The 22,584-nt window shown below is 44.1% G+C and overlaps 1 protein-coding gene across 1 annotated transcript in view; it reads right to left on the bottom strand.

Moving 5' to 3' along the window:
* FAR2 (fatty acyl-CoA reductase 2) overlaps positions 1-14,698 on the bottom strand; it is a 59,075-nt gene extending 44,377 nt beyond the window's left edge. Inside the window, exons 1-4 of the mRNA XM_038742340.1 lie at positions 14,474-14,698; positions 8,605-8,780; positions 4,096-4,275; positions 483-660 (exon numbers count right to left, since the gene is read on the bottom strand). Of these exons, the coding sequence (XP_038598268.1) occupies positions 483-660; positions 4,096-4,275; positions 8,605-8,780; positions 14,474-14,662 (723 nt within the window). The 5' untranslated portion in view covers positions 14,663-14,698. The remainder of the gene's footprint in view (positions 1-482; positions 661-4,095; positions 4,276-8,604; positions 8,781-14,473) is intronic.
* Between the last annotated feature and the right edge of the window lie 7,886 nt (positions 14,699-22,584).

The following is a 22,584-nucleotide window of genomic DNA, read 5'->3' as shown; positions in this document are numbered from 1 at the left end:
TGGGCCTCAGTTATCTCATCTGTAAAATGGGGATTGACTGTGAGCCCTCCGTGGGACAACCTGATCATCTTGTAGCCTTCTTGGTGCTTAGAACAGTGCTTCGCACATGATGGCTTAACAAATGCCACCATCATTATTATTATTATTATCAAAATAAATAGAATTTTAGATATATAATAAAAGTATATTATATTAATATAGATTGATAAATTCATATAAATTAATAATAAGATATATTAATGAAATAAATAGAATAATAAATATGTACAAATATACGCAAGTGCTGTGAGGCCGGGAAGGGAGTAGAGGAGAGGGAGGGAGTCGGGGCGATGGGGAAAAGAACAGGGGAAAAGGGGGGCTTAGTCTGGGAAGGCCTCCTGGAGGAGGCGAGCTCTCAGTAGGGCTTTGAAGGATGGGAGTGAGTGCTTCACGAGTATGATGAAGAGATAAAAAGGAGGAGGGGAAGGGGAGTCTTTGCTCACTGGGAAAGGCTCTTTCCAACTGGCTCCCACAATGGACGGTCGGATGATGGCTATGTTGAGGTTTCCTTTCTGCTGCTCCACCACGGTCTCCCCTAAGGCTTTGGTGAACGTGTAGGTGTTGGGCCTGTCGCCAATCAGTTTGGGAGTGATCTCTTCCACAATCTTCTCATCTAGCCACCTGGAAGAGAAACCGATCAATCATTCGATCAATCAACGGTCCTTATCGAGTGCTCACTAGGCGCGGAGCATGGTACTCAGCTCTTGGGAGAGTATGGGGGCACGTGCCTGCTGATCCCTTCCTTCCTCTCCCCCTCATCCCCCTCTCCATCCCCCCATCTTACCTCCTTCCCTTCCCCACAGCACCTGTATATATGTCTGTACATATTTATTACTCTATTTATTTATTTTATTTGTACATATCTATTCTATTTATTTTATATTGTTAATATGTTTGGTTTTGTTCTCTGTCTCCCCCTTTTAGACTGTGAGCCCACTGTTGGGTAGGGACTGTCTCTATATGTTGCCAATTTGTACTTCCCAAGCGCTTAGTACAGTGCTCTGCACATAGTAAGCGCTCAATAAATACGATTGATGATGATGATGATGATCCCGTTGTATTGTACTCTCCCAAGTACCTAGTAATGATAATAATAATGATGATGGCATTTATTAAGTGCTTACTATGTGCAAAGCACTGTTCTAAGCGCTGGGGAGGTTACAAGGTGATTAGGTTGTCCCACAGGGGGCTCACAGTCTTCATCTCCATTTTACAGATGAGGTAAACTGAGGCACAGAGAAGTTAAGTGACTTGCCCAAAGTCATACAGCTGACAAAGTACAGTGCTCTGCACAAAGTAAGCACTCGATAAATACCGTCCATTGATTGATTCCAATATTTATTTATTTATTTTACTTGTACATATCTATTCTATTTATTTTATTTTGTTAGTATGTTTGGTTTTGTTCTCTGTCTCCCCCTTTTAGACTGTGAGCCCACTGTTGGGTAGGGACTGTCTCTATATGTTGCCAACCTGTACTTCCCAAGCGCTTAGTACAGTGCTCTGCACACAGTAAGCGCTCAATAAATACAATTGATTGATTGATTGATGTGACAGAATTAGCAGACACGTTCCCTGACCGTAACGAGCTTGTGGTCTAGAGGGGGAGGCAGATGTTAATATGAATAAATAAGGAATTTATAAAATCTCATTCAAAGACATGTAGTGGATAGAGCCAGAGAAGCAGCGTGGTTCAGTGAAAGAGCCCGGGCTTGGGAGTCAAAGGTCAAGGGTTCGAATCCTGGCTCTGCCACTTGTCTGCTGTGTGACCTTGGGCAAGCCACTTCACTTCTCTGTGCCTCAGTTTCCTCATCTGTAAAATGGGGATTTAGACTGTGAGCCCCACATGGGACAACCTGATCACCTTGTATCCCCCCAGCGCTTAGAACAGTGCTTTGCACATAAAAAGCACTTATCAAATGCCATTATTATTATTATTATCATTAGTATGTGGGTTCTAATCTCGGCTGCTGCGTGGTCTTGGGCAAGTCACTTCACTGCTCTGGCCCTCAGTTACCTCCTCTGGAAAATGGGGAATGAGATTGGGAACCTCGTGCGGGACAGGAATTGTGTCCAACCCATTTGCTTGTATCCACCCCAGTGCTTAGTACAGTGCCTGGTGACACAATAAGTGCTTAACAAATACCATAGTTATTATTTCATGAGCGCTGCGGGGTTGGGGCATATAAGAGCAGAGACAAAACGAGGGTGAGACCATGAACTGAGCTGTTGGTGGTGAATTTGGTAGACCTTCCAAGGACTGTCCCCTGAAGCCCCAAATTTACAATGGACACCAGAAAGCAAGGGCCCAGAACGAAGCTCAGTCCTAAAATACCCACTGCTGATGCCACAGTGAAACAGGGAAAATATCAATCCAGCCATCATATTTATTCATTGATTTTTTACTTTTTATTGATGTATTTATCTTATGTCTTTCACCATTGTTAATAATAATTATAATGATAATAATAAAATTATAGCATTCGTTTAGCGCTTACTATGTGCCAAGCACTGTTCTAAGCGCTGGGGTATATACAAGGTAATCAGGTTGTTATTCATTCATTCAATCATATTTATTGAGCGCTTACTGTGTGCAGAGCACTGTACTAAACGCTTATCACTGTACTATGTGGGGCTCACAGTCTTAATCTCTATTTTACGGATGAGGTAACTGAGGCACAGAGAAGTGAAGGGACTTGTCCAAGGTCACACAGCAGACAGGTAGCGGAGCCGAGATTAGAATCCATGACCTTCTGACTCCTAGTCCCATGTCCTATCCACTACGCTATGCTGCTCCTCTGTTGTATATATGGTATTTGTTAAACGCTTACTAAATACCAGGCACTGTTCTAAATGGTAGTTACAAGATAATCTGGTTGGACACAGACCATGTACCCACATGGGGCTCACACTCTTAATCCCCATTTTCCAGATGAGGCAGCTGAGGCACGGAGAAGTGAAGTGACTTGCCCAAGGTCACACAGCGGATAGGTGGTAGAGACGGGATTAGTACCGACGTTCTCTTTCACTTCTCTGGGCCTCAGTTCCCTCATCTGGAAACTGGGGAATGAGACTGTGAGCCCCACGTGAGACAGGGACTATGTCCAACCTGATTATCTTGTATTTACCCCAGCACTTAGAACAGTGCTTGGCACATAGTAAGCGCTTAACAAATATGAGCCCGTTGTTGGGTAGGGACCATCTCTGTATGTTGCTGACTTGTACTTCCCAAGCACTTAGTAATGATAATGATGGCATTTGTTAAGCGCTTACTCTGTGCAAAGCACTGTTCTAAGCACCGGAGGGGGATACAAGGTGATCAGGTTGTCCCACGTGGGGCTCTCAGGCTTAATCCTCATTTTACAGATGAGGTAAAAGGCACAGAGAAGTGAAGTGACTTGTCCAAGGTCACACAGCTGACAATTGGTGGAGCCGGGATTTGAACCCACGACCTCTGACTCCCAAGCCCGGGCTCTTTCCACCGAGGCACGCTGCTTCTCCAGTGCTCTGCACACAGTAAGCACTGATTCATTCAGTCATTCAATCGTATTTATTGAGCGCTTACTGTGTGCAGAGCACTGTACCACTGATGACTTGACACCTGTCCACATGTTTTGTTTTGTTGTCTGTCTCCCCCTTCTAGACTGTGAGCCTGTTGTTGGGTAGGGACTGGCTCTATGTGTTGCCAACTTGTACTTCCCAAGCGCTTAGTACAGTGCTCTGCACACAGAAAGCGCCCAACAAATATGATTGAATGAATGAATGCCACAATAATAATAATAATGATAGGAGGTGATGGGTGAGGCGAGGTAGGAGGGGAAAAGATGACTAATAAAGGCGACGGTAAGGAGTCCGCAGCGCCCACAAACATGTTCCCAAGTTGTCTTGCTTCTTGCCCCCTTCCTGCCCCCCACCCTCCATGGGGTAGGTGGCAGATCGGGAGCAGTGGGGTGGATCAGGGTGTGAAGGATGTGTCCGGAAAGAGATGGTCCCTTAATCGGCCGGTGGGGACAACTGGGAAGAGGAGAGAAGCAAGCTCGTCCCGGACCAACTTACTCCACGGAGTCGATGAGCTTCTTGGGCTCCACGGGGGCCGGGTAGATGACTTCGTCGATGTGTTTCAGGTTGCAGTTGGAGAAGGCGGTGGAGAAGTGGATAAAGGCTTCCAGTTTGGACATCTGGCTGGCGATGAGCAGGAGCTGCTGGGTGGCCAGGACGTTCAGCTGCAAGGCGTGTCTGGGGGACACACAGATGATCACTCTTGCCCCCTTCAAAGGCCTTCTTGAAGGCCCATCTCCTCCAAGAGGCCTTCCCTGAGTCCTCCTTTCCTCTTCTCCCGCTCCCTTCTGCGTCCCCCTGTCTTGCTCCCTTTATTCATCCCCCTCCCAGCCCCACAGCACTTATGTCCAGATCCATAACTTATTTATTTCTATTAATATCTGCCTCTTTAGATTGTAATAATAATAATAATAATAATGGCATTTGTTAAGCGCTTACTATGTGCAGAGCACTGTTCTAATCGCTGGGGGTGGATACAGGGTGATCAGGTTGTCCCACATAGGGCTCACAGTCTTAATCCCCATTTTACAGATGAGGTAACTGAGGCTCAGAGAAGTTAAGTGACTTGCCCAAGGTCACACAGCATGTCCACAGACATGTGGCAGAGCCGGGATTCGAACCCATGACCTCTGATTCCAAAGCCCGTGCTCTTCTCCACTGAGCCACGCTGCTCCTCTAAGCTCCCGTAAGCTCATTGTGGGCGGGAAATGTGTCTATGATATGGTTAAATAATAATAACAGTGAAGCAGCCTTAGTGGAAAGAGCCTGGGTAGTCAGTTGGTCCCACGTGGGGCTCACAGTCTTGATCCCCATTTTACAGATGAGGTAACTGAGGCAAAGAGAAGTTAAGTGATTTGCCCAAGGTCCGACAGCAGAAAAGTGGCGGAGCCGGGATAGTAACAATAATAATAATGGTATTTGTTAAGCGCTTACTATGTGCAAAGCACTGTTCTAAGCGCTGGAGCACTGTTCTAATTAGAACCCACATCCTCTGACTCCCAAGCCCTGGCTCTTTCCACCACGTCACGCTGCTTCTCTGTACTCTCCCAAGCGCTTAGTACAGGGCTCTGTACACAGTAAGCGCTCAATAAATACCCAGTAAGCACTCAATAGCTACCCATATGGCACATAATAATCACTTAACAAATATCATCATCATTATTATTATTATATTCTGGTTCTCAGGCTACAAGTCACACAGAGGTATTATTCATTCATATAATTGTATTTATTGAGTCCTTACTTTGTGCAGAGCCCTGTACTAAGCACTTGGGAGGGTACAATAGAAGAGTAAACAGACAGAGCCTGTTGACATGCCTTGTCTAGGATTCCTCACTGCCGGACAACAGTCCTTGGCTTTGGCCAAATTAGCTTGGCCTAAACTCTGGAATCAGGTAACGGATTACAGTCAAGAAAGTTGCACATCTCCCTCCCATTATAGGTTCATTCATTCATTCAATCGTATTTATTGAGCACTTACTGTGTGCAGAGCACTGTACTAAGCGCTTGGGAAGTACAAGTTGGCAACATATAGAGACGGTCCCTACCTAACAGCGGGCTCACAGTCTAGAAGGGAGAGACAGACAACAAAACAAATTAACAAAATAAAATAAATAGAATACATATGTACAAGTAAAATAGAGTAATAAATATGTACAAACATATATATATATATATATATATACATATATACGTATATATATATATATGCTTGCACATATTTATTACTCTATTTTACTTGTACATATTTATATATATATATATATATATAGGTCCTGCGGGGAAGTGAAGGAGGAAAGGGTGGGGGGATTGGGAGGGTGACGAGGGGGAGAGGAAGGAGGGGGCTCAGTCTGGGACTTACTTCTTTGTACTGTACTTTTCCAAGTGCTTAGTAATAATAATAATAATAATGACATTTATTAAGCACTTAATAATAATAATAATAATAATAATAATAATAATAATATTTGTTAGGCACTTGCTATGTGCAAAGCACTGTTCTAAGCACTGGGGAGGTTACAAGGTGATCAGGTTGTCCCACGGGGGGCTCACAGTCTTGATCCCCATTTTACCGATGAGGTAACTGAGGCCCAGAGAGGTGAAGTGACTTGCCCAAAGTCACACAGCTGGCAACTGGCGGAGCCAATTACAATTAGTACAGCCAATTAGTACAGTTCTCTGCATGCTGTAAGTGCTCAAGAAATACCATGATTGATTGACCGATGGATGGATGAGGCCACCGTGATCCATAGGGAGGGGAAGGTGCCATCTTGTTTGGCCTGGCTGTGTTTGCAGATGATGGTTTTGAGCCTGTTCCCCCCAACTTCATAGCTGACAGACAATTCCTCTCCCCGCCTTCAAAGCCTTATTGAGGGCACTTCTCCTCCAGGAAGACTTCCCAGACTAAGCCTCCTTTCCTTTTCTCCCACTCAGTCCTGCATCACCCTGATTTGCTCCCCTTTATTCACCCCTCCCTCAGCCCCACAACACTTATGTACATATCGGTCATATGTATATGTATATCAGTCGTATTTGCTGAGGACTTATTGTGGGCAGAGCATTGTACTAAGCGCTTGGGAGAGTACAATATAACAGAGTTGGCAGACAGACAACAGAGAGGTCCACAAAGAGATATTAATCTAGAGGAGCCTCCTGTTAGCACTTATGTACTTATGTACATATCCGTTTAGACTGTGAGCCCAATGTTGGGTAGGGACTGTCTCTATATGTTGCCAATTTGTACTTCCCAAGCGCTTAGTACAGTGCTCTGCACATAGTAAGCGCTCAATAAATACGATTGATGGTGATCGGTCATTTACGTATTTATATTAATGTCTAGGCTGTCTAGTGGGGGAGACAGACATTAATATAAAAACATAAATTACTGAGAAGCAGCATGGCTCGGGGGAAAGAGCACGGGCTTGGGAGCCAGAGGTCATGGGTTCGAATCCCGGCTCCGCCACATGTCTGCTGTGTGATCTTGGGCAAGCCACTTAACTTCTCTGGGCCTCAGTTACCTCGTCTGTAAAATGGGGATTAAGACTGTGAGCCCCACGTGGGACAACCTGATCACCCTGTATCCTCCCCAGCGCTTAGAACAGTGCTTTGCACATAGTAAGCGCTTAACAAATGCCAATTATTATTATTATTATTAATCAATCAGTCATGTTTAGTGAGTGCTTATTCTGTGCAGAGCACCGTACTAGGTGCTTGGGAGACTACAATTTAACAGAGAAGCAGTGTGGCTCAGTGGAAAGAGCATGGGCTTGGGAGTCAGAAGTTGTGGGTTCTAATCCCGGCTCCGCAACTTATCAGCAGTGTTGCTCTGGGCAAGTCACTTAATTTCTCTGTGTCTCAGTTACCTCATCTGTAAAATAGGAATTAAGACTGTGAGCCCCACGTGGGAAAACCTGATTACCTTGAATCTACCGCAGTGCTTAGAACAGTGCTTGGCACATAGTAAGTGCTTAAAAAATACCATTATCATTATTATTATTATTATTATTAACAGAGTTGGTAGACCGCTCCCTGTCCACAACTAGTTTACAATCCAGAGGGAGAGGCTGACTTTAACATAAATATATAAACTACAGATATGGACATGATCAATCAGCCAGATTTATTGAGTGCTTACTATTTGCCAAGCACTTTACTAAGCACTTGGGAGGGTACACCTCTCTCCCTCCTTGCCTACAGCAAGGGCTGCCTTGTAACCTCCCCAGCACTTAGAACAGTGCTATGCATATAGTAAGCACTTAATAAATGCCATTATTATTATTATTATTATTATTATTATTGTTATTATTATTACACTTTAACAGAGTTGGTAGACATGCTCCCTGCCCACAATTAGCTTGCAGTCCAGAGGGAGAGACAGACTTGATATGAATAAATAAATTATGGTTATGTACATGATTAATCAGTCGTATTCCCTGAGGACTTACTGTGGGCACAGCATTGTACTAAGCGCTTGGGAGAGTACAATATAACAGAGCTGGCAGACAGACGAGTGGTCCACAAAGAGATACTAATCTAGAGTAGCCTCCCGTTAGCACTTATTGATTGATTGATTGATTTCTATTATTGCCTGTGTCTCCCTCCATTCATTCATTCAATCGCATTTATTGAGCACTTGCTGTGTGCAGAGCACTGTACTAAGCGCTTGGGAAGTCCAAGTTGGCAACATATAGAAACGGTCCGTACCTAACAACGGGCTCACAGTCTAGACTGTAAGCTCGTTGTGGGCAGGGAATTTGTCAGTTTATTGTTCTATTGTACCTTCCCAAGTACTCAGTACAGTGTCTGCACCCAGTAAACGGATCAATAAATACAATAGAATGAATGAAAATGGGGCCCCTGACTTGGCCATTTGACCCCTCCAAGGCCTCAAGTGGGAAAAGCAAGCGGTTAGTACAGTATTCTGCACGCAGTAAGCGCTCAGTACATACGATTGAATGAATGAGTGAATGAATGAATGCATGAATGAAAGAAAAAGGGGGAATTTACCTCAGTGGGTCATCAAAGCGAACGGTGGCGGCACAGTGGAAAACGATGTTGATACATGCCAGGAGTTCCTGCAAGTTCTCTTTGCTGATGGCCAGATCTCCCTGCTTGAGGTCGGCGTAAATGGGTTTGATCTTCTCCTTGATGTTGGGACAGGTTTCTTTGACTTTGTCGAACAGCTGAAACCCAAGCAGACCCGCCGACCACTGAGTGACAGCAAAATCTCACGGGGTCTTAAGGGGCGGAGGGGAAATCCATCAATTGATTGTATTTATTGAGCACTTGCTATAATAATAATAATGCTGGTATTTGTTAAGTGCTTATTATGTGCCAAGCACTGTTCTAAGCCCTGGGGGGAATGCATGGTAATATGGTTTTCCCACGTGGGGCTCACAGTCTTAATCCACATTAAGTAACTTGCCCAAAGTCACACAGCTGACAACTGGGAGAGCAGGGATTTGAACCCATGACCTCTGACTCCAAAGCCCGTGCTCTTTCCATTGAGCCACACTGCTTCTCTACTTGGGAGCGTATTCATTCATTCAATTGTATTTATTGAGCACTTGCTGTGTGCAGAGCAGTGTATTAAACTTTTGGGAGCGAATTCATCTATTCGATTGTATTCATTGAGTACTTACAGCATGCAGAGCACTTTGACACTGTACTAAGAGCTTGAGTACAATGCAACAGAATTAGCGGACACATTCCCTGCCCATAACAAACTTAAAGTCTAGAGTGGGAGAACTGTGAAACATTTTAGGACAGAAATAGGAACACTACATCTCATTTTATAAGGCCCATTTTCATTAGGGAAGGAAAAGTAAATCTGACTGTAGGTAAAATCTAAACCAATTTAAAGACACCTTCTCTATATAACCCCAAATAACTTGAGAAATGTATAGGTGACATGCATATGTCACCTTCTAGACTGTGAGCCCGTTGTTGGGTAGGGACCGTCTCTTTTTGTTGCCAACTTGTACTTCCCAAGCACTTAGTACAGTGCTTTGCATACAGTAAGCGCTCAATAAATATGATTGAATGAATGAATGAATGAATATGTACATGCATGCATGCATGCAAAAAAAAAATCAGAATAATTAGGGTTATAAAATTTGGTTGACCATGTCTTTTGATTCTTACTGGAGAGAAGATAAAGACGATCTTTCTAGACCTCTTCCCAATCTATGATTCTGATGTTTTCTTTTTTATTATGGTATCTTTTAAGCGTTTTTACTATGTGCTAAGCCCCGAGGTAAATACAAAGTAGTCATCATCATCATCAAATGTATTTATTGAGCACTTACTGTGTGCAGAGCACTGTACTAAGCGCTTGGGAAGTACAAGTTGGCAACATATAGAGACAGTCCCTACCCAACAGTGGGCTCACAGTCTAAAAGGGGGAGACAGAGAACAAAGCCAAACATACTAACAAAATAAAATAAATAGAATAGATATGTACAAGTAAAATAGAGTAGCACATATGTACAAACATATATACATATATACAGGTGCAGTGGGGAAGGGAAGGAGTTAAGATGGGGGGATGGAGAGGGCGACGAGGGGGAGAGGAAGGAATCACGTTGGACACAGTCCATGTTCCAGGTGGGGCTCATAGTCTAAATTCCCATTTTACTGATGAGGAAACTGAGGCCCAGAGCAGTGAAGTGACTTGCCCAAGGTCACACAGCAGACAAGGGGCAGAACCAGGATGAGAACACAGGTCCTTCTGGCTTCCGGGCCCATGCTATAGCCACTAGGCCATACTCTTTCTTCATTTGTGTATCGTGGCATTCTCCCCCAAAGAGGAAATGGGTCCAAAATGTAAACTAAATCTTAAATCCATTTGAGACTTCAGAAAACAAAGCAACGTATACATTTGAGGGTGCTGTTATCTTAGCATTAAGAGCTATCCACCTTAGGCTCAGAAAGAGAGACAGCAAGGAGACACTCCGAGCAATCTACATTACTGTCTGGAGCCAGACAGCCCTGCAGATTCATTGTACAAAGTCTACCCTAAGGAGAAAATAATAATAATAATTACGGTATTTGTTAAGCGCTGACTATGTGCCAGGCAATGTGATAAGTGCACAGTAAGCACTCGATAAATACGATTGAATGAATGAATGAATCAGTACCAGACTAGGACCCCTAGGACCCCTCTCCAGGGTGGCACCTGGAGAGTTTCCAGTTCTCTACCAGTCTCGACTACGGGAGGGAGAGTCCAGCAAAGGCCTGTCCATTTCACTCCTAGCTCAGCCAGTGGCTAGTGAGTGGCAAGCAATCTGCTACAAGTCAAAACTCACCCACGCTGGGCAACAGCGGCGTGGGAGAGAGTCGAGGGCGGAGACTCAAATTAACTGCATGGAAGTAGGCAGTGGTCAACCACTTCGGGATTTTTACCAAGAAAACTCTCCGGATCCACTACCAGAACGATTGCAGATAGAGAGCAGGGCGATCTGGGAGAGATGTGTCCGTGGTGTCACTATGGGTCGGAAACGACTCGACGGCATATGATAAGACCGGACTACGGGTAACTCAAGATTTTGGTTTAAGGCATATTTTGTTTATGGGCTGGTAGGTTGCATATTCTCTGCTAGAGGAAACTTAAGTATCTTACTTTGATACTTCCATGTATATGTATAGGGAAGTGAATGTATATATACATACACATATACACATATGTATAAAGCCTGAAACTGTGAAACTGCTCCTCGTTCCTTAAGACCTCCTTGAATTTGTGGATCCCCGAGAAATAGGTGACTCTGGCTTCCAGGGCATTGAGGTACCTGGGAAGAGAGCGGGCAGAGGCTGAGCAGGACGGCCCATCCACGTCAGAATCCGGATCAGGGTTCAGGGACCACCTGGCCTCCCTGGGCCCGAGGAAAGGTCTGGGTCACCTCCAGCCACTCAGATTGGATGAGGCCGGGCCAGTTGCCGGCTTCGGGGAGAGGAGGGATTCATCTGGTTGGACAAGGAAGGCCGGTCTGCTCAGCCACGGCAAAAAAGAACCGGACTCTGAGAAGACCCCAAAGTCCCAGAAATAGTCGTAGTAGTGCTGGTGGTACGAAGCAGCATGGTGTAGCGGCTAGAGCACAGGCCTGGAAGTCAAAACGTTATGAGTTCTAATCCTGGCTCCACCACTGGTCTGCTGTGTCACCTTGGGCAAGCCACTTCTCTTCCCCCCCACCTTACCTCCTTCCCCTCCCCATAGCACCTGTATATATGTATATATGTTTGTACATATGTATTACTCTATTATTTATTTTATATCGAATATAAACATATAAACATAAACATATAAATGTTTCGTTTTGTTGTCTGTCTCCCCCTTCTAGACTGTGAGCCCGCTGTTGGGTAGGGACTGTCTCCATATGTTGCAAACTTGTACTTCCCAAGCGCTTACTACAGTGCTCTGCACACAGTAAGCGCTCAATAAATACGATTGAATGAATGAATGAATGAATATATACACAAGTATCAAACTGACATAAAGTCTCCATATACATTGAGTGTATAGTATGTAGTCAATACTTGTACTTCTCTTTCTCTGAAGAGAGGTGCTTCTGTGAATAATAATAATAGTAATTATTACGGCATTTGTTAAGTGCTTACTATGTGCCTGCACTGGGGGGAATGCTCTGCACACAGTAAGCTCTCAATAAATACGGTTGAATGAATGAATGAATGAATGACTACAAGCCAGTCGGATTGGACACAGTCTCTGCCCCACGTGGGGCTCACAGTCTCAATCCCTATTTTCCAGATGAGGGAACTGAGGCCCAGAGAAGTGAAGCGACTTGCTCAAGGTCACACAGCAGACAAGTGGGGGAGCCGGGATTAGAACTCATGACCTTCTGAATCCCAGGCCTGAGGTCTAGCCACTACGCCTTGCTACTTGCTGTGAAACATCATGCTGGGAAGTCTGTCTTTGTACCGACACCTTGGCCGTGCCTCGCTCTCGCCTGTCCCGCCATCGACCCCCGGCCCACGTCATCCCCAGGGCCTGGAATGCCCTCCCTCTGCCCATCCGCCAAACTAGCTCTCTTCCTCTCTTCAAGGCCCTACTGAGAGCTCACCTCCTCCAGGAGGCCTTCCCACACTGAGCCCCTTCCTTCCTCTCCCCCTCGTCCCCCTCTCCATCCCCCCATCTTACCTCCTTCCCTTCCCCACAGCACCTGTATATATGTATATATGTTTGTACATATTTATTACTCTATGTATTTATTTATTTATTTTACTTGTACATATCTATTCTATTTATTTTATTTTGTTAGTATGTTTGGTTTTGTTCTCTGTCTCCCCCTTTTAGACTGTGAGCCCACTGTTGGGTAGGGACTGTCTCTATATGTTGCCAACTTGTACTTCCCAAGTGCTTAGTACAGTGCTCTGCACACAGTAAGCGCTCAATAAATACGATTGATTGATTGATTGATTGATAGGCCGGTGCTCTTTCCACTGGGCCACACTGCTTCTCTGATTCATTCGCTCCCTGACCATTCACTACAAGCAGCTGTGAAAGCCCCAGATTTTGCCCGAGCCAACAAATCTCCTCTAAAAGTGACAGAAGGCCCCATATTTTCCTTAGTGCTTGGTCCACTGTTCTGCACACAGTCAGTGCTTAATAAATATCACTGATCGATTTCCCACTTTTAATATGAACCTTCCTACCTTGACTATTTGGCCCATGTGGGACAAAAATTGTGTCCAAAGCAGCATGGCATAGTGGTTAGACCACGAGCCTGGGAGCCAGAAGGTCATGGGTTCTAATCCCAGCTCCGTCACTTGTCTGTTGGGTGACCTTGAGCAAGTGACTTCACTTCTCTGGGCCTCAGTTACCCCATCTGGAAAATGGGGATCAAGGCTGTGAGCCCCATGTGGGACAGGGACTGTGTCCAACCTCATTTGCAGTGCCTGGAACATAATAAGTGCTTAACAAATACTATTATTATTATTATTATTATTATCTTGTGCCTACTCAAGGAGCTTAGCACAGTGCTTGGCACATAATAAGCCCTTAACAAATACTATAATAATAATAATAATAATGGCATTTGTTAAGCGCTTACTATGTGCAAAGCACTGTTCTAAGCGCTGGGGAGGTAACAAGGTGATCAGGTTGTCCCACGGGGGCTCACAGTCTTAATTCCCATTTTACAGATGAGGTAACTGAGGCACAGAGAAGTGAAGTGACTTGCCCAAAGTCACACAGCTGACAATTGGAGGAGCAGGGATTTGAAACCATGACCTCTGACTCCAAAGCCCAGGCTCTTTCCACTGAGCCACGCTGCTTCTCATATTATTATTATCTTGTGCCTACTCAAAGAGCTTAGGACGGGGCTTGGCACATAGTAAGTGCTTAATAAATATTATAAATTATATTATTATCACAATATAATCATATCTCAACAAATAAAACAATAAAAGTATACAATATCATAATATAGAAGAACAGCAGCATGGCTCAGTGGAAAGAGTATGGGCTTTGGAGTCAGAGATCATGGGTTCAAATCCCGGCTCTGCCAATTGTCAGCGGTGTGACTTTGGGCAAGTCACTTAACTTCTCTGTGCCTCAGTTCCCTCATCTGTAAAATGGGGATTAAGACTGTGAGCCTCACGTGGGACAACCTGATCACTTTGTATCTTAGAACAGTGCTTTGCACATAGTAAGTGCTTAACAAATACCATCATTATTATTAGTATAATGCTAAGCGCTTAGTACAGTGCTCTGCACACAGTAAGCGCTCAAGAAAGATGATTGAATGAATTATTCTTACAATACATCACAATGATAAGTATATCATTATAGATATAGAACTATGACATAAAATAATTAATAATAATAACAATAATGATAATAATGATGATAATTGACCTTGCATTTGAGCATCTCGGCCACTCTCTGCTGCATCGACTGTCCAGACTTGGGCCTGACGAGGATGTAGATGGTTTTGAGGTCAGGACTGGTGCGTAAAAGTTTCTCCACCAGCACTTTGCCCATGAATCCCGTGGCTCCCGTGATGAGGATCGATTTGTCGTTGTAGAAAGCCGCAATGGTAGACATGGCGACCCCCTCGTTTTCTTTTCTTGCCGGCTTCTGAAAGATGATATCTAAGAGGAAGCATAAAAATCGCAGCCTTAGGGGTCCAAAATCTTTCAGTATCTGTGTAACTGGAAATATGGATGGGAGGTTCCTAGAATAATAATAATAACAATACTATTTAAGTGCTTACTATGTACCAGGCACTGTAATCATAATAATGATAATTATAGTATTTGTTAAGCATTTAATTATGTGCCAAGCACTGTTCTAAGCGCTGGGGTAGATACAAGCAGAAGGGGTTGGACACAGTCCCTGTCTCACATGGGGCTCACACCCTCCATCCCTATTTTAAAGATGAGGGAACTGAGACTCAGAGAAGTGAAGTGACTTCCAGAAGGTCACACTACTGGCAAGTGGTGGAGCCAGGATTAGAACCCATGACCTTCTGACTCCCAAGCCCGTGCTCTGCCCACTAAGCCAGGCTATTATAATGACTGTGTTATTTCCAAAGCACACTCTTGGTGCCAAGTGTAGGGTTGAGGCAAAGCTAAGAGAGCAGACCCAATCCCTGATCCACCCAAGGTTCGCAATCAATCTCATCCCCATTTTCCAGATAAGGAAACCGAGTCCCAGAAGGATTAAGTGACTTGTCCAGGGTCACACAATAGTAGCATTTTATTAAGCACACACTTTGTGCAGAGCACAATACTAAGGGCTTGGAAAGAGAATACAGGTGGGAATTAGACATAGATTATTTATTAGCTGGATTATCTTATTAGGAGAAGCAGCGTGGCTCTGTGCAAAGAGCCTGGGCTTTGGAGTCACAAGTCATGGGTTCAAATCTCAGCTCTGCCAATTGTCAGCTGTGTGACTTCGGGCAAGTCACTTAACTTCTCTGGGCCTCATTTCCCTCATCTGTAAAATGGGGATGGGACAACCTGATCACCTTGTAACCTCTCCAGCGCTTAAAACAGTGCTTTGCACATTGTAAGCGCTTAATAAATGCTATTATTATTAGTATTATTATCATCTTATTTTGGACACATCATCAGGAGGACTAATTCTCTGGAGAAGACACTAATGCTAGGAAAAGTCCAGGGAAACCGTGAAAGAAGCAGGCAGGCAGCTAGTTGGATAGAGACCATAACAATGGTTAGGGAAGAACTCTTAGCAAAGTTACGGATTATGGCAGAAGATAAGCTGTTTTGGAGAAAATATATCCATAGAGTCACTATGAATTGGAAACAACTCAAAGGCATTTGGTAGTAATATTAATAATAATATGTCACTGGACAAGTCACTCAATTTCTCTGTGCCTCAGTTCCCTCATCTGTAAAATGGGGATTAAGACTGAGAGCCCCATGTGGGACAACCTTGTATCTCCCCCAGATACAGCACTTAGGACAGTGCTTGGCACATAGTAAACCCTTAACAAATATCATCATTATTATTATTATTATATTCAACTCAGCCAATCAATGTGGAGTCTCTGGGTTTGCCCTGCGAGTCCTTTTCTGTTAATTTTTAATTCTCTTGATGTTGGCCATCCATCTAGTAAACAATCAGTGGTATTTATTGAGTGTACACTGTGTGCAGAGCACTGTGGTAATTATAATAATAATGATAATGGTATTTAATAATAACAACAATAATAATAAGGGTATTTGTTAAGCCCTTACTATGTGCAAAGCACTGTTCTAAGCACTGGGGAGGTTACAAGGTGATCAGGTTGGCCCACGGGGGGCTCACGGTTTTAATCCCCATTTTACAGATGAGGTAACTGAAGCCCAGAGAAGTGAAGTGACTTGCCCAAAGTCACACTGCTGACAATTGGCTGAGCCGGGATTTGAACCCACGACCTCTGACCCCAAAGCCGTGCTCTTTCCACTGAGCCATGTGTGCCAAGCACAGTACAAAATGCTGGGGTAGATACCAGATTATCAGACCCCAAATGGGGCTCACAAGTTAAGTAGGAGGGAGTCCAGGTAATAGTAATAATAATAATAATTTATAATTCTTGTATTTCATCATCATCAATCGTATTTATTGAGCGCCTACTGTGTGCAGAGCACTGTACTAAGTGCTTGGGAAGTACAAGTTGGCAACATATAGAGACAGTCCCTACTCAACAGTGGGCTCACAGTCTAAAAGGGGGAGACAGAGAACAAAACCAAACATACTAACAAATAAAATAAATAGAACAGATATGTACAAGTAAAATAAATAGAGTAACAAATATGTACAAACATATATACATATAGTAGTTACTATGTGCCAAGCAATCAATCATATTTATTGAGCGCTTACTGTGTGCAGAGCACTGTTCTAAGCACTGAGGTAGATACAAGGTAATCAAGTTGTCCCACATGGGGCTCCCAGTCTTAATCCCCATTTTACAGATGAGGGAACTGAGGCACAGAGAAGTTAAGTGGCTTGCCCAAAGTCACACAGCATACCCACGACCTCTGCCCTTTCTACTAAGCCATGCTGTTTCTCTGGAATATGCTCAGTTGTCAACAGGCACATTTTTTTTGTGGAGGCAGCGTGGCCCAAGAGACTGGGCATTTTAGTCTCAGCTATTCCAGTGAACTACATAGATTGTGATCCTTTCCACTGACATATTATTATTGCTATTATTAAATGCCTTCGAGTTGTTTCCAATTCATAGCGACTCTATGGGTATATTTTCTCCAAAACATCTTATCTTCTGCCATAATCCATAACCTTGCTAACAATTCCTCCTTTACCATTGTTATGGTCCCAATCGATCTAGCTGCTGGTCTGACCTCTTTCATGGTTTCCCTGGACTACTAAAACATGCTGCAGATAAGAAGCAGTGTGGCTCAGTGGAAAGAACCCGGGTTTGAGAGTCAGAGGTCATGGGTTCTAATCCCTGCTCTACCACATGTCTGCTGTGTGACCTTGGGCAAGTCACTTAACTTCCCTGAGCCTCAGTTACCTCATCTGTAAAATGGGGATGAAGATTGTGAGCCCCACATGGGACAACCTGATCACCTTGAATCCACCCCAGTGCTTAGAACAGTGCTTTGTACGTAGTAAGTGCTTAACAAATGCCATCATTTGATTAGCCCACTGTTGGGAAGGGACCGTCTCTATATGTTGCCAACTTGTACTTCCCAAGCGCTTAGTACAGTGCTCTGCACATAGTAAGCGCTCAATAAATACGATTGAATGATTGAATGAATTAGTATTATTATGAGGGAACTGAGGCACAGAGCATTGTGGGCAAGGATGGGTTCTGTTTATTGTTCTATTGTTCTCCCCAACCCTTAGTACAGTGCTTTGCACACAGTAACTGCTCAATAAACATGACTGACTGACTGACATATCGATAACATAACAACAGACCTTAATAATAATAATAATAATTATGATATTTGTTAAGTGCTTACTATGTGCCATGCACTGTACTAAGCGCTGGGGTGGATAAAAGCAAATCTGGTTGGTCACAGTCCCTGTCCCACATGGGGCTCATAGTCTCAATCCCCATTTTACACATGAGGTAACTGAGGACCCGAGAAGTGAAGTGACTGGTCCAAGGTCACACGGCAGACAAGGGGCGGAGCCGGGATGAGAACCCACGACCTTCTGACTCAGGCCCGGGCTCTACTCACTACTCTGCGTTGCTTTTAGACTTTGAAAGTTTTATTCTGATGACTTGACACCTGTCCACATGTTTTGTTTTGTTGTCTGTCTCCCCCTTCTAGACTGTGAGCCCGCTGTTGGGTAGGGACCGTCTCTATTTGTTGCCGACATGTACTTCCCAAGTGCTTAGTCCAGTGCTCTGCACACGGTAAGTGCTCAGTAAATATGATTTAATGAATGAATGAATGAATGAATGGGGAGAGCTTGTCTGGCCTCTATGGAAAGGGAGAAAGTTACAGGCCTGAGGGAGGATGTTGGATTGTGAAACGAATGAAATCAGGGCAAAGCCAGCAAGGTGGTCCAGAGGGGCAAAGTGTGTGGGCTGGACTGTAGTAGATCAGTGAAATACGATGGGAGGAGGTGGGTTGGGTGAGAGATTAAGGGTCGCCGGTAAGGAGCTTCGGTTTGATGCAGAAATGGAGGGCAATCACTGGAGGTTCTTGAGGAGAGGGGAAACGTGGATTGCACTTCTTTATAGGAAAATGATCCGGGAAACAGCGTGAAGTTGTCTCGGTGGGACCTCACAAATCTCAGCGCTTAGAACAGTGCTTTGCACATAGTAAGCGCTTAATAAATGCCATTAAAAAAAAGGTATGGACTGGAATGGGGAGAGACAGGAGGCCAGGAGGACAGTGACGAGGCATATAATAATAATAATGATGGTATTTGTTAAGCGCTTACTATGTGCAAAGCACTGTTCTAATAGCTGGGGAGGTTACAAGGTGATCAGGTTGTCCCACGGGGGGCTCACAGTTTTAATCCCCATTTTACAGATGAGGAAACTGAGGCACAGAGAAGTTAAGTGACTTGCCCAAAGTCACACAGCTGACAGTTGGCGGAGCCGGGATTTGAACCCATGACCTCTGACTCCAAAGCTCGTGCTTTTTCCACTGAGCCACGCTGCATATGCAGTAGTCAAGGTGGGCTAGGATAAGTGCCCACTGGTGGGTAGGGACTGTCTCTATATGTTGCCAACTTGTACTTCCCAAGCGCTTAGTACAGTGCTCTGCACACAGTAAGCGCTCAATAAATACGATTGATGATAAGTGCTTGGATCAGCCTGGTAGTAGTTTGGATGGAGAGGAAAGGGCGGATTTTAGCGATGGAAGACAAAGCATGAGTGGAAATCAGTATGAAAGAAGAACTGCCGGGAAACGAGAGAGTAAAAAATATGTCACGGAAGACTCGCTGCTGCCAATTTCCTTCAATAGCATCACCAGTCCGACAGCTGAAAGCAAGCGGCGGAGGTTGGCTGTGTGAATTTCACGGTAGATTCATAAAAAAGTATCGCAAAAGTAAAGGCATTCATTCTATTTTTACATTATTTACATTTAGGGTGATTACTTTTGTCATGTTCATCGTTCATAGTCCTCATTTTTAGGGTAGATTTTTGGATTACACATATTTATAAAAAAGAGCCAGTCGTAATTAGTCAAGTACTAGGGTAATGAGGTTAGTGGCTGTGAATCGGTCCATCAATCAACAGTATTACTGAGTGCTTTCTGTGTGCAAAGTAGCGTACAAAGCAGTTGGGAAAGTACAATAGAACATAGGTGGTGGCTGTGGATCACTTAAGGATAGTATTTACTGAGTGCTTACTATGTGCAAAGCACTGTACTGGGCATTTAGGAGAGTACAACACAAACTCTAGACAGTAAGCTCGTCTCCATTCAATTGTATTTAATACTAAAACTAATAATGGCATTTATTAAGCGCTTACTATGTGCAAAGCACTGTTCTAAGTGCTGGGGAGGTTACAAGGTGATCAGGTTGTCCCATGGGGGGCTCACAGTCTTCATCCCCACTTTCCAGATGAGGTCACTGAGGCATAGAGAAGTTAAGTGACTTGCCCAAAGTCACACAGCTGACAATTGCCGGAGTCGGGATTTGAACCCATGACCTCTGACTCCAAAGTCCGTGTTCTTTCCACAGAGCCACGTTGCTTCTCAATTTATTGAGCGCTTACTGTGTGCAGAGCACTACTAAGCACTTACGGTCTCTAGATCGTAAGTTCATTGTGGACAGGGAATGTGCCTATTTATTGTTCTCTTGTACTCTCCCAAGCACTTAGTACAGTGCTCCAGAAGTCCTCAATAAAGAAGCCTAGTGGATAGAGCATGGGCCTGGGAATCAGAAGGAACTGGGTTCTAATCCCAGTTCTCCGCTTGCCTGGTTGTATGACCTCAGGCAAGTCGTTTCACTTTTCTGTGCCTCATTTACTTCATCTGTATAATGGGAATTAAGTCTGTGAGTGCCATGTGTGTGGGGCAGGGACTGTGTCCAACCTGGTTAGCTTGTATTTACCCCAGTGCTTAGTACTGTGCCTGGCACATAGTAAACGCTGAAAAATGCCATCAAAAATAAACAAATAGGATTGAAAAAACAGCTAAAATGATTTTGCTTAAAATAGGGGATACTGTGTAATTCAGAGTGTTCCTTCTTAGACCTGGGTTCTAATCCTGGCTCCGTTTCATGCCTGCTGTATGACTTTGGGCCAGAATCTTAACTTCCCTGTGCCTCAGTTTCCTCATCTGTAAAATGGAGATTCGATACCTGTCCTGCTCCCCAGAGACTGTGACCTTCATGTGAGGCGGGGATTCGTATCTAGCCCGGCACCTAGAACAGTGCTTGGCACATAGTAAGCTACCACAATTATTACGATTATTGCCTGAAATCTTGAAAGATCCTTGCCCCAGGCATGAATTTCCCCGAAAGACTCGAGACAGAACGTGAAATGTGCAGATGGTGGGGCAAATCTTCTGCCAAGCACTTTAATGAGGCAGAAACTTTGCAAACGTGAATGGATCTCTGGGAAAAAAAGAGCAGAGAGTCAGGCAAGAGTTACAAAGGAGCCAAGTACCTGTCAGCCCTTAGATCGTTTTATGGCTGAATTTTTCTGAGGCTCAACACACACTCATTAGCACAATAAGCTCATTGAAACCCCAAAGTTCAGAGAGCACGGCTCTGCTATGTTTGTATGTTTGGTTTTGTTCTCTGTCTCCCCTTTCAGACTGTGAGCCCACTGTTGGGTAGGGACTGTCTCTATATGTTGCCAACTTGTACTTCCCAAGCGCTTAGTACAGTGCTCTGCACACAGTAAGCACTCAATAAATACGATTGATTGATTGATTGATTGCTATTTCAACTGGGAAGTCCAGTTTGTTCAAAACTCCGTACCGCCCGAGTGCTGGAATTTTAAGGAAAAACAAAGTGATTTGAGCTAAGTGATAATAATAATAATGTTGGCATTTGTTAAGCACTTACTATGTGCAAAGCACTGTTCTAAGTGCTGGGGTAGATACAAGGTAATTGGGTTGTCCCACGTGGGGCCCACAGACTTAATCCCCATTTTACGGGCGAGGGAACGAAGGCACAGAGAAGTTAAGTGACTCTCCCAAAGTCACACAGCTGACAAGTGGCGGAGCCGAGATTAGAACCCATGACCACTGACTCCCAAGCCCGGGCTCTTTCCACTAAGCTATGCTGCTTCTCATAAGTACTTGTGGGAATTTAGAAACATAATCTAAAATGATTTATCTGGAGAAAAGGATACAATTCAATGGATTAGTACAGTGCTCACCACTGTACTAATGCCGTTGCTTGATTGTTGCAATTATTAACAACCTCGTGGTACTCAGTTTTGGGAGGCAGCTATTATTATTACTACTACTAATAATAATAATTATAATTGTGGTATTTGTTAAGTGCTACTGTGTGCCAAGCACTTTACTAAGCACTGGGGTGGATACAAGCAAATCAGGTTGGACACAGTCCCTGTCCCACATGGGGCTCACAGACTCAATTCCCATTTTACAGATGAGGGAACTGAGGCACTGAGGAAGTGAAGTGATTTGTTCAAGGTCACACAGCAGATTCTAATCCTGGATAGTAATTATAAAAATAATAATAATTTTGATATTTGTTAAGTGCTTATTATGTGCCTCTAGGCTTTAGTATGCTCTGGAGTAGTTTCTAGGAAAGGAGATCAGACATATAATCTGCACCCCACATGAGTTTCACTAAGTCGGAGGGAAAAGAGGTATAATCCCCATTTTACACACCAGGAAACTGAGGTACGGAGAAGTGAAGTGACTTCCCTAAGGTCACTCAGCAGACAGGTGGCAGAGCCTAGATTAGACCCCAGTTTTCTGGCTCCCGGGTCTGTGCTCTTTCCACTACGCCACACTGCTTCTTATAGAGAAGCAGTGTGGCTCAGTAGGAAAGAGCCCGGGCTTTGGAGCCAGAGGTCATGGGTTCAAATCCCGGCTCCACCAATT

This window comes from Tachyglossus aculeatus, chromosome 2, assembly GCF_015852505.1.
Source record: "Tachyglossus aculeatus isolate mTacAcu1 chromosome 2, mTacAcu1.pri, whole genome shotgun sequence".
Taxonomy (NCBI): Eukaryota; Metazoa; Chordata; class Mammalia; order Monotremata; family Tachyglossidae; genus Tachyglossus; species Tachyglossus aculeatus.
The sequence above is the reverse complement of the archived record's forward strand: the minus strand, read 5'-3'. Positions and strand labels throughout refer to the sequence as shown.